The sequence below is a fragment of the Eucalyptus grandis genome, chromosome 8, assembly GCF_016545825.1.
Source record: "Eucalyptus grandis isolate ANBG69807.140 chromosome 8, ASM1654582v1, whole genome shotgun sequence".
NCBI classification, from domain to species: Eukaryota; Viridiplantae; Streptophyta; class Magnoliopsida; order Myrtales; family Myrtaceae; genus Eucalyptus; species Eucalyptus grandis.
The window spans coordinates 71,763,062-71,774,820 of NC_052619.1; the positions used below are offsets into that span (position 1 = coordinate 71,763,062).

The following is an 11,759-nucleotide window of genomic DNA, read 5'->3' on the forward strand; positions in this document are numbered from 1 at the left end:
TGTTATTTTCCTTTCTTAATCCCAATGAGATGGACTTGTTATTGTTTATATACCTTAATGACAAGTAAGAATGTCGACAATGAAATTACATTATGGAGATGGACAAGAAGCCCTGACTAATTGGACCTGCCTTCACAGACAAAGTGGAGTCGGCCCATAATGTGATCAACAATGAAAAAGCAAGAAGAAGAATTGTGGGAATCTCCTGTTTACCTGGAAGGCAAAGGACGAAGGATTTGGTCTAGAAAAGGAACATTAGTACCGTTTTTATGGTTTTTGAGTGTCATAGAGTGTTTAGTCAATGAGTCTTGTCCAATATCAGCAAAGACAGATTCATGAAGCATGTTTCTGGGGAATTTTCGACATAATTAGATGCATACACAGAGAATTAGAACTGACTAACAAGTAAGATCCAAACTAATTTGTGATATAAATAGGGGCATTTGCACACCATAGTTGTTTTATGGAGGGAAAAGAAAGGAGGGAATTAACATCTGAACTATCGAAAAGGAAACCTGATAAGAACTAAAAGAGGCGAGAAACCAGGGTTGCTTCACTAATAAGCTCTTGAGACAGGAAGGATTAGGCATCGACAATCTTTTAGCTGCTAGCCATAATCATCTCACCGCATGTTTTGAAGGAAAAAAAAGAAGCCGAGTACACCATTCCATTCCATCACTCACCTCCTCTTCGGCCTCTTCATCAGTGCCCTCTTTCTTGTCCTCGTTGTTGCCATCGCATCCGCCTTCGCCTTTGCCTTCAACCTTCCTCCTTATTGTCATTGTCCACAGAATGAACCCGCGGAGGCCCACAAGATGACCATAAAACCTCCTGCACATTGCCGTCCTAGTAGCCGTCATCGTCCTCTCCGTTGTATTCACCCTCGCCATTGTAGTCACCCTCGTCACCATCTTTATCGCCATCGTCTTCCTTGTTGTCATTGTATTCGTTGTTGTTGTAGTCATCACCGTCATCTTGCTGAGGTTTGAAATTATCATGTTCAACGTGGATTAAACATCTTAAGAAGAAAATGTCAAAATCCCCAAATATTATATTACTTTACATTAATCCCTAGTTTGAACACCCAAACGCAAGCAACTAGCAAGAATCAACATAATCTCTTAATTCTATCCAAATTGATTGATAGAAATTATTGACGTGACTTTTTCCTGGTAATTAGTTGGTACTCGGATTTGGAGAAAGTAGGGCAAAGCAAGGGATAGAGATGTGCAGAGAGCCCTTCTCTTGAGTAAAACCCGACAATTCAATATCAATTTCTTCAATTACGGTTAATAGATGCAGCAAGCTTGCGATTAACTATCCCTAGATTTAATCTAAGCTTTTCAAAAATTCATGAGTTTTGAACAGAGAACAGTTAGTTGAGTTTTAGGTTGTTGTCGTCTCTTACCTCTTGTTTGCCTTCTTCATCATCCCTCTCCTCCTCGTCCTCATCCTTGCCCTCATCATCATTGCCGTCGCCATAGCTGTAGTCGTAGCCGTCACCTTCGCCTTCCTCATTGAAATCATAATTCTCAACATTATCATCCACGGAACCAACCGGTGAAGGCCCCCAAGATGATTGAGAAAGCTCACGCACATTGTTGTCCTCATCATCCTCACCGTCATCGTCCTCGTCCTCACCATCCTTGCTATGGCTGTTGCTGTCACCTTCGTATTGACCTTCCTTGTTGACATCGTCGTTCTCATCATTACCGTCCACGGAACCAACTGGCGAAGGCTCCCTAGACGAATGCAAAAGCCCATGCACATTGTGGTCCTCGTCATCCTCACCATCATCGTCCTCGTCCTCGTCGTCCTTGCTATGGCTGTTGATGTCACCTTCCCATTGACCTTCCTCGATAACATTGTCGTTCTCATCGTTACCGTCCACCGAACAAACCGGCGAAGGCTTACCCAATGAATGCACATTCTCATCATCTTCGCTATCATCATCCTCATTGTCCACATGCACATGGTCATCGTCATCATCATCCTCCTTGCCATCATCATCATCTATATGCACGTGGTTGTCATCATCGTCATCCTCCTTGCCATCATCATCATCTATATGCACGTGGTTGTCATCATCGTCATCCTCCTTGCCATTGTCCTCGCTATTGTCATCCTCCTTGCCGTCGACCTTGTCACTGTCCTCATGCTCGTCACCATCATCTTGCCAAGAGAGGAAATCGTCATCCTCCTTGCCGTCGACCTTGTCACCGTCCTCATGCTCGTCACCATCATCTTGCTGAGAGAGGAAGGTTCAAAAGTATCATATCTAATGTGGATTAAACTTTGTTAAAAAAAATGTGGATTAAACATGTTAAAGAAGATGATAGATTTCTCAAAAATCATATGACTATAATCTTAAGTTTGAACACCCAAACGCAAACACCAAGCAAGAATCAACATAAAGGGTTTTCCCTACACTTAATCCCCCTAAAAATGCTTTCTAAAGCATCTATTGAACATGTGTCTAAAAGAATCAAGCAGCATTCACATACTCACATATCTTCGTTCCCTCAAAATGAAGAAAACAAGGAAAATCTGATTTTGTATACAAATGAAGAAAAGAAGGAAATCTAATTCTGGAGACAAAAGTGAATATTTGCAGGGATCAAATACTGGTACGATAGTTGTGGAAAATGGGTCACGTTGGTGTCATAGCTTGTTGTGTCGACTCTCAACAAGGATGGTGGCTGAGGATGGTGCTCGCTTGATTAATGGCTGGTAGGTTGTTTGTGGCAATACTGGTGCCAGCACCGTTAGACACATACAAGGGTTGGCAAGCCCTCGTTTCCGAGCGACGAGGGTCGATAGCCCTCACTGATACGCAACGAGGGTCACAAGCCCTCACCGATGCAGCCCCACAATCTTACCTTCTTTTTCAAAAAAATAAAAATATTTTCGCTTTGTAATTCTTTTAATTCTTATCCTCTTTTCTTTTACCTTCTTTTTTCCCCTAATTTCTATCTTCTTTTCTATATATAAATTCTAGCCGATTTGCACTGAGGAGAGCTTAGTGAGACACCACACTACTGTGAACACACCACACTTAAGCAAACTCAAAGGATAGATGAATATAACTTCATTGGAGAGAGCTCACTCTTTACAATTTTGGCCATGAATACAGTATAACCATCAATATCAATTGATTGTAGTAATTTGAGGATATGCGGTTGAGCAAGTTACTTATCACACTTGATTGAGAAGTTGTAATTCCCCTATTTATGCTCATGCGAAAGATGGCACTCAAGCAAGGAGATACATATTCCTAAACTATGCATTGGCGCCGAGACACAAGATATGGTGCAACTATGAGTTTTTATCTAGAGTTATGATCAGCGAAGACGTTACCTTTGATGAGTTTGCTCTATCTTATAATAGGAGAGAGTAAGCAATTGTAAAGAAAGATCTAAGTGGTGTACATATAAATAAGTGGAGTTACAAAAAGAGCACAAACATTAGCAGATTGTCGATGAAGTGATAGATTTTGTAGATTTTCTTCATATACTAAAAAATAAAACATTTAAAATGCTTAATTGTGATATTTAGATTCTAAATAGGAATAGAAAAGGTAGAAAAAGAAAGAATGGGACCATCACTTTGTAATTGAATGATTAAGGGCAAGTCCTTTTAATGTAAATAGGGTGAATTTAGTTATATTGGGAGGTAAAAAGAGCACCAACCTTGTTTTAGGTTCTCTGTGAGTTTAGTTTGAAAAAAACAGCACGAGAGAATGAAACACTGAATAAGAATTGGGTGAAATCAAAAGTTGGAATCGAGAGATTATTTTTTATGTTAGAATCTCCTCATTTGTGGTGGATCTATCACTGTTACACTTCCTGTGGATCTAGATCACTTTTTGAGTTGACCTACGCAAATTGTGGTGTATTGAATCTATTTCTTATTTAATCTTCTGGTATCTTGTGATTTTGGTAAATTGCATGATCCTATTACACATATTGATTTTAGCAAGTGGAAAAAAGAAGACATGAAGTTTCATCCTCCAATTTTTAGGGTAAAAATAGGCTCCACGTCATTTGAGTAATTGTGATACCACAAAATGAACTAAGAGCACAAATAGGATGAAGGAGAGTATGAATTCTCAGTCAGATGGTGAGTGATATAAGATTCCTAGCCTCACTTCTGAAGTTGACACACATATAGCAGATGAAAATTTCTAGTAATATGGGGATTTTTTTTATGTGATTATCCCCGGTTGCACGTTTTGGAATCATTTTCTCTCTCTACACTAGAATAGAACCGAAATAGAAAGCGAATAAAGCATAAGAGACGCTGATGATCCATAAATAGAAAAAAGGCACACCTGTTCCGATAGAAGATCCCTTGTTGCTATTTCCGTTTCACAGTCGTAAAAAGTAGTATTGAATTCAGAGTCCGACACTTGTGTTGGGGCATTTAGAGTCTTCTCTCTGTAAGACTCCCAAGTGGTGCTTGAATCATCTGGACCAGTGTCAAGTAACTCCCCACAATCCCTCATCTGTATCCGGCACTCCTTTGGTATTTTTGAGCTTGATACATCAATAATCCTTTCCATTGATTTACACCTATGAACTTTTAGCTGCTCCAAACGCTCTAATTCGTCCATGCCCTCTACAACTTGCAGACTCTCACACTCTACAATACCTAACCGTGTCAAGTTCTTCAAGTTTGACAAACCATCTATCCTTTTTAATGAAGTGCACCCTTCAACAGAAAATACTCCCAATGGTTTGAACGTAGAAGCAAATTGAATCTCCTCTAGCTCTGGGCACCTCAACACCTGGAATACTTGAAGCATCTTTAGAAAGCTTGAGACAATGGACACTCTCCTCCTACCATTAGTCAACTTGGTAGCTTGTAGCTCATTACACCCTGGCTCCTCCGATGGATTAACAAACCTCTCTAAAGATTTGCAATCCTCAATACATAATTCCTCCAAAGATATTAAGGCACCGAGAAAATGAACTTCGACTAGCCCAGTGCAAGAAGACACCTCAGCTTCTCTCAGTTTTCTTAAACTTGATGGAAAGGATAATCTTTTGACAAGTTCACACCTTCTAATAGTCAACTTTTCCAACTGAGGAAGCCCGTCGAGTTGTACTTGTTTCACTTGAGTGCGATCAAGCTCTAGAATTGTCAAGTTCGACGGAAGTTGTTCGAGGGATTCAAAATCTAATCCGTTCATAGTAAGTTCCGTCAATAGAGAAAGCGGACCTAACTCTGTAGGCGGTGCACGGACATTTAAAAGGCACAAGTGCTGCTTCCTCAATTTGGATAACCTCCCTATCCATTGCAAGTCACAAGTTTTTATATTTGATGTGGTGTCAGATTCAGAACCATCAGATAGGAGCAGTTCAACTATATTAGTAAGGTTTGAGAGGTTAGGGACAGTCTGCAATGAACTAGATCTCAATCGTAGAGTGGTCAAACTTCTAGGGAGCTCTGGTAACTCTTGGAGCTTATGACAATGCTCTAAGTCCAGTGTTTGGAGGCAACAAAGCTGGCTCATTGTATTGGGCACTTTCACAATCGGTGTGGATGATACATTGAGAGATGACAGGCTTGATAGTCTTCCAATGGAATCTTGTAATACTGTAATAGGCGTGTGAGATACATCCAACTTCATCAATGACTCTAATTTCGAAACTGATTGGGGAGTTCACTCAAGCTATCACAATTCCTAAGAGAGAGGTGCTGAAGATTCGGTAGCTCTCCAATTTGTTCTGGCAATTTTCCAAGACTCTGACATGACTCAATACTCAAATCAGTCAACCACTGTAGATTTCCAATAGAACAGTCAATTTCCATCAAAGATGAACATTTAGAAATACTCAACTTCTCTAAAACTAAGTATTGAGAAAAGGTTGGTGTCCTATAAATCAACGTATTATTCTCAAGAGTGAGAACCTTCAATTTCCTCCCATCCTACAAAAGCAATGAAGCATCGGCATGGACAATTGGATGTCTATACAAGAAATACACAGGAATTTAGGCTCCTAACTTGGATCATTTGTCCTTTGATCCTCTCACTAAATGAGAAAATTAGACTATAAATACATTGAATTTTGTCCTTCATTGAATAAGAAAATTAGACTGAGAGGAAAACTGACATACCTTGATCAGGCCCCTGACATGATCATCCGTGAACCCATGGCCAACGAAATTCCCCACAACCACATTTTCTAGATGCAAATTGGTTGCCTCAAAACGTGGATGACGTTCGGAACTTTTATCAGGGTAAAACACACTAATCCATTTCAATTCGGAAAGACAGCCCGTAAAGTCGCCTTGGCAGGTTATGTTATGCAACCACAGCAGCCGAAGATGTGGGAAACGTTTAATTTCCTCCGCAGTGACGGTTAAGTTATTATCAGTCTTTGACAATTTTGTCAAATCCAGTGCTTGAACGCTACTCTTGATCTGCCAATGACATTGAGGAGCAGGAATTTGTCAATATCATATGTTTTTATTCCGTTGAAGAGGAAAAAAAATGGAACATAAGAGGAGCTCTCAATTTAGAAAGACAAATCCTTAATAATGAACACAGTAAGTAATTTTCTATTCGAATTAAATTTGGTCACCACATTACCTCTGTTGATCTTAATTCGCGAATGATATCGTCTGAAGCCCACAACCTGGAACGCTCTTGATTAGCAATTGCCCTTCCAAGATCTCTAAATTGATCATGCATCCAAAACTTATTTTCATCTAAAACCTTTATAGTGCATCGGTTAATAAGGACATCAATAGCATACTCTGGGCTGAACCCACAATCTTTCCATGCAAAGACTGGATTAGTCTTATCTTTATCAATGAAAAAGCATGCAATATCGAGAAATATCTGCCGCTGATCCATTTCTAAGGCATCATAGGTAATCCTTAGCTTTCCCAAGACATCGCTACTTGGTGTTTTTCTTAGCTTCTCTAGCATCTCTTGCCATATTTTTCCTCTTTCTGAAGAAAAAGCAATGAACCTATTGCTTGAAGAGCTGAAGGGAGTCCACCCGTAGTAGAGATGATGTCTTTTGAAGTGTCATATAGTTTGTCTGGAGGAAAGTCAGCATCGAAGGCATGCCTGCTAAAAAGTTGAAGTGCATCTTTGTCGCTTAACACCTCCATTTCATAAGGCACAATTTCATACTTCAATCCTCTGATTTTTATGACACTTTTGTCCCTAGTGGTAACAAGTATCCTAGTACCATTGTACAGAGAATCAATTCCAATAAGGTATTCGATTTGGTTTCCCTCATCAACATCATCCAATACAACTAGTACCTTCTTGTTGCAAATTGTTTCTCTAATTGTATTGATTCCATAGTCAATGTTATCAATATTTCGAGCCACTCTAGAATTAGAGATATCGGATAACAATTGTTCTTGCAACTTGATTAGGCCTTTGGTTTTTGCTGTTTCCCTTACACCATCAAGAAAGCTACAATTTTTCCCAAAGCGAGGACATAGTTGGTTATAGATGATCTTGGCAAGTGTTGATTTACCAATACCGCCCATTCCATAAATTCCAATAACCCGCACACCACCGGATTGGATGTCCAATAGACCATTTATGGCTGCTATTCGATCCTCCATTCCAACTAAATCTCTAGTCACTTTTCTTTGTCTTGTCTTGAGCCTAACCACAACCTCGAAAACAACAGCCTCGATAAGATCCCCATCGCTGCGACAAAGTTGAACAGTTTCAATTGTGAAGTGGTAACAAATTTGTTTAATTGCACGTTGACCAACCATCTACTAAGTTAACCGGTTGGGAACACGAGGTTAAAAATTTATGAAGGGAAAACTCTTATTAAAAAGAATAGAAAAGGAGTATATAAATAAGTGGTTCTTATTCAAATATCAAACAATTATTTGTTGTATCCCTTTCATAGATCAATTTCATAAACTAATGAAAAGGTAGATACTGATTAGTAAAGTGATGAAGCCAGGAATCTAATGTTGACAGTCTCTTATTGCACGTGAGAAATAACACAACGTAAGAGACCAATATAAAAGTAGTGCAAGAAAAGGTACTTTTGTGTTTTACCGACGTAATAATACTAAACTAAACAGCTCGAAGTTTTCTAAGTTCATTTTATTTGAATTTCATCGTGTTCGAAGACACTAAACTTTGACTCTGCCTTATTATTTCACTTATAAACACGCATGCACGTGGCACGCTTTTGCGTGAGGTTTACCCAGCAGTTTACTTTTCATGGTCACTCTACCTGGTAGTCATACGCGATATCACATGTCTATAGACATTTGTCTTCATGATCATGAGACAACTAGTTTTGGGGTGTCAAGAGGCAACTAGAATTATCCAACGAAAAATGGCACGAAACAAACGGGACTTGACCAAGACTAATTACGTTACCCTAAAAACTTCAGGAACATGATGAATTTACAAACCTTAACATCCATTACCAGTTTAAGTTGAAGGAATAGAGAAAGAGAAATGTTCCTTTAGCTCTACCCACGTTAATGGACGGAAAAAAATTGACCTGTCATTAGAAAATAGGCTGAGAAACTAACAAATAAAAGAATAAATGAAGGGGCACGAAGAACAGTGGTAAGAAATCTCGCTTGCTCCCATCCCCATTCACTTTTTTCTCCAATCTGATCATTTGTTGATTCTTCATTAAAACTTTCCATGGTTTCTTAAAATTGAGTTCTTGAGACAGGAGTTTGAAATACTACATGGAAACTCTACTGGCCATGGCTGTGAGCTCGAAGGAGCTCCAACCACCATGGCCGAATGACCGAACTCAATGAAGCTCGAGCGACTGTAGCCCCAAGCTTGACGAAAATCCAGCCGTCATGGCCAAACTCGATGAAGCTCGAGTGGCCAATGGAGTCCTCAATGGTGGCTAAGGTCGAACAAAACCTCAATTTGGAGGTCGTATGACCTCAGATGTGAGGTTTCACCCTGGGTTTGTGGCCCAAACTCAAACCCGGATCTTTCCGTGCGTGGTGATGTGTTGCACGATTTAATGGCGGCGAACCCTAATGGTGGAGGCGGCAACCTGATCTGGCGACGGTAGTGGACGAGTTTGGCAAAGTTGGTCGAGTTCTTAAGATCCTAGGCGGTGGTGGGGGATGAGTTTGGTGGTGGTTAAGTGCGAAGTTGGTTGTGGAGGCTGAATCTGATTGTGGGGGAGGTGGTGTCTGATTCCATGTGGTTGTCTTCAAGCGCGAGGGTAGCCGGCAAGGTAGTAGGTGGTGGTGAGTCTGGCGGCAGATGTTTGAGGCAACGGCTGCCGGCGACCATGGACAGCTTCAGTGACCAGCTGCACTACTGTTTGATCAACAAGGGCTGCTACCGGCGGTCTGACTGATGAAAATGGTGTAAGCGGAGCAGCTTAATAAGGTGAGCTTTTCCTTTTTATAAACAATTGCTGCTGTCAGAACAAATCTTATTTCAGAATCTAAGGCTTCGGCTTTGTGCGAACAATCCAAGTTTTTCTCAACGATCATGTTCTTTTGCTTTTTTTTTTTAAAATAAAATAAAATAGCTTTTCTATCTTTTTATCCTTATCCTTCCTCATTTCTACTATTAAAATGTTAAAATTATTTTTCTTTTTAATTTTTCAAGTTTTTTTCAATATGATGTTCGTTAAGTCCCACATCGTTGTCACATGTAATAAGAAAATAATAGAAAAATTGTAATACATTCATGGATCAAATTGGTATGAAAAAGATGAAGCAAAGCCAATTTCTTATACAATAGAAATTAGGTCAAAAGCAAAATTGTAACAATTGTATTAAGTCCGAATAAATTTGGAGATCTTGTGATTTAAAAAATAACAAGAATTTGAGAATTTCCTTTTAAATTTAGAAAAATTGGAGTTGGAATATAATTAATGAATCTTTATAAGATCTATTGCTCGATTGTAAAAGATAATTTTGACATTCACGGTTAGATAATTACCCTGGATATTTCTTCAGCTGCCACCCCTTGGTGTCATCAACTTCATTGAGAGCCTGGCGCCATGTCTCTATATCCTTAGAGCTGAACTTCTTCTTTTGATCCTCCATCCTTTGCTCCAAATTTAGTATGGCATCACGGTACAACGGGGTTTTCAGTTTCACATCAGCAGGTTTCACGTCATAAAAGATGGGCAATATCACCTTCTCATTCCCCTCTTCTTTAGATTTAGAGGAATTCTCCACCATCTTTGCAAGCTCGCGAAGACACCAATGACTCGAAGCATAGGTTTGGGAGAAGATGGGTATGTAAAGCTTAGAGTCGTCGATCGCTAGCAGAAGGTTGCCACTAATTCTTTCTCCTGGTCGAAGCTCTTCATCATCCATGAAAACGTGAATCCCAGCATCTACCAAGGCGTGGTAAAGGCTATTGGTGATTCCCCGACGAGTGTCAGGCCCTCGGAAACTCAGAAACACCTGATACTCGCCTCCTAATGGGTTGTTGGTGCTCGTTCTTGTCTTTGAGTTTGCCATGCGAGCTCCCTTCACACTTCACAGGTCACCCACCCTTCTTTCTCTCTCTCTCTCTCTCTCTCTCTCTCACGAATAGGCAGGATTGAGATTCTTTTTCAGCTAGCATGTTGTACTGGGTATAAGTAATTCCGCACGAACCGAGGAAACTGTTGACATGCTTTTGTTCACTTTTTTGCTTGAGTTCGAAAAATACAAACACTTTTATCTCTCTCTCTCTCTCTCTCTCTCTCTAATAGGCAGGTTTTGTACGAATCGAGGAAACTGTTGACATACTTTTGTTCACTTTTTTGCTTGGGTTTGAAAAGTACAAACACTTATTTATCTCTCTCTCTCACTCTAATAGGCAGGATTGAGATACTTTTTCGCACGAACCGAGGAAACTGTTGACATACTTTTGTTCACTTTTTTGCTTGAGTTTGAAAAGTACAAACACTTATTTACACATAGAAGATTGGTAATTAGTTTAATAATCTACCAATTCCTATTCCCATGACTTACCAACTCCTTTAAACTTACTAACTATTATTCGATATCACCAAACTTAGTTTGATTGATATACCGGCATTTGTCAGTCACTAGGCAACTTTCTATCTCGTTTGGTTTTGAAAAATATTAACATTTATTCATGCTTTCAAGATTTCTAACTACTTTAATAATAAACCATCGTTTATTCTTCCAGCTTACTAGAAAATATACATTTGCTCATGGACAGGACATGCCATGGAAATGCCAAGGTTTATTACTTGAAGCATATTGTTAAGCCAGGGCACTTGTTAGCCACACCCAATAAATAAGTTTCTTTCTTCAATATAATAATTGTGCATAACGTGAGAAAAATAGTTCTTGGATACTGATAAAATTTCTCTATATGCATATTTTCGATTTAACCATCGTCCTTCGAAACCCTTGCTAATAAAATCCTTCCTAGAAGTATATGACACTCCACATATTTGAATTTGACCCATTTGCCATTAAATAAAGATGTATATGCCACTTCACAACAGGTGCAGCTTCCAAGTTACAGTGAATAAAGTTGATGGCTATAAAAATAAGGTGGACATTATGACTACAAGAACACATAGTACATAGTGGTGGAGCTTCCGCACGCCCAATTTCTTTTGAATTTCTTCTTCATGCTTTTCACGTGGTGCTAGCTGTCCAGGCCTATGAAGTACGGACACGTTGTCCGTGGATTTTCCGACATGCGGTCAACTTTTATCGACACGCGTGTCGACGCGTGTCCGGAAGACTGATGGAGGGTGGAGGCGAGGGAGGGCGAGGGAGCAGAGGTCGCGAGC

The 11,759-nt window shown here is 39.7% G+C and overlaps 3 protein-coding genes across 5 annotated transcripts; all 3 read right to left on the reverse strand.

The window, feature by feature from the left end:
- Positions 1-406: 406 nt before the first annotated feature.
- LOC104428919 (acidic leucine-rich nuclear phosphoprotein 32-related protein 1-like) lies at positions 407-10,594 on the reverse strand. Of its 3 annotated transcripts, XM_039301012.1 has the most exons (7): positions 9,932-10,594; positions 6,596-7,681; positions 6,121-6,426; positions 4,331-5,931; positions 2,213-2,248; positions 1,409-2,140; positions 407-978 (listed from the first exon to the last, which is right to left on the reverse strand). In XM_039301012.1, exons 4-7 carry the CDS (start codon positions 5,630-5,632, stop codon positions 847-849), a joined length of 2,202 nt encoding a protein of 733 aa, XP_039156946.1. In that variant the 5' UTR covers positions 5,633-5,931; positions 6,121-6,426; positions 6,596-7,681; positions 9,932-10,594; the 3' UTR covers positions 407-846. The 3 variants fall into 3 exon arrangements, with proteins under 3 accessions (XP_039156946.1, XP_039156947.1, XP_039156945.1); XM_039301013.1 differs by lacking the exon at positions 2,213-2,248 and having other exon boundaries at positions 1,409-2,176; XM_039301011.1 differs by having other exon boundaries at positions 1,409-2,248; positions 9,932-10,592.
- On the reverse strand, positions 5,641-7,752 carry LOC104417955 (TMV resistance protein N-like). The gene is made up of 4 exons (XM_039300321.1): positions 6,981-7,752; positions 6,596-6,864; positions 6,121-6,426; positions 5,641-5,781 (listed from the first exon to the last, which is right to left on the reverse strand). The coding sequence occupies exons 1-4, from the start codon at positions 7,750-7,752 to the stop codon at positions 5,641-5,643; spliced, it is 1,488 nt and encodes a 495-aa protein (XP_039156255.1).
- On the reverse strand, positions 9,928-10,461 carry LOC104416029 (TMV resistance protein N-like). The gene has a single exon (XM_039300322.1). The coding sequence runs from the start codon at positions 10,459-10,461 to the stop codon at positions 9,928-9,930; it is 534 nt and encodes a 177-aa protein (XP_039156256.1).
- Positions 10,595-11,759: the final 1,165 nt, after the last annotated feature.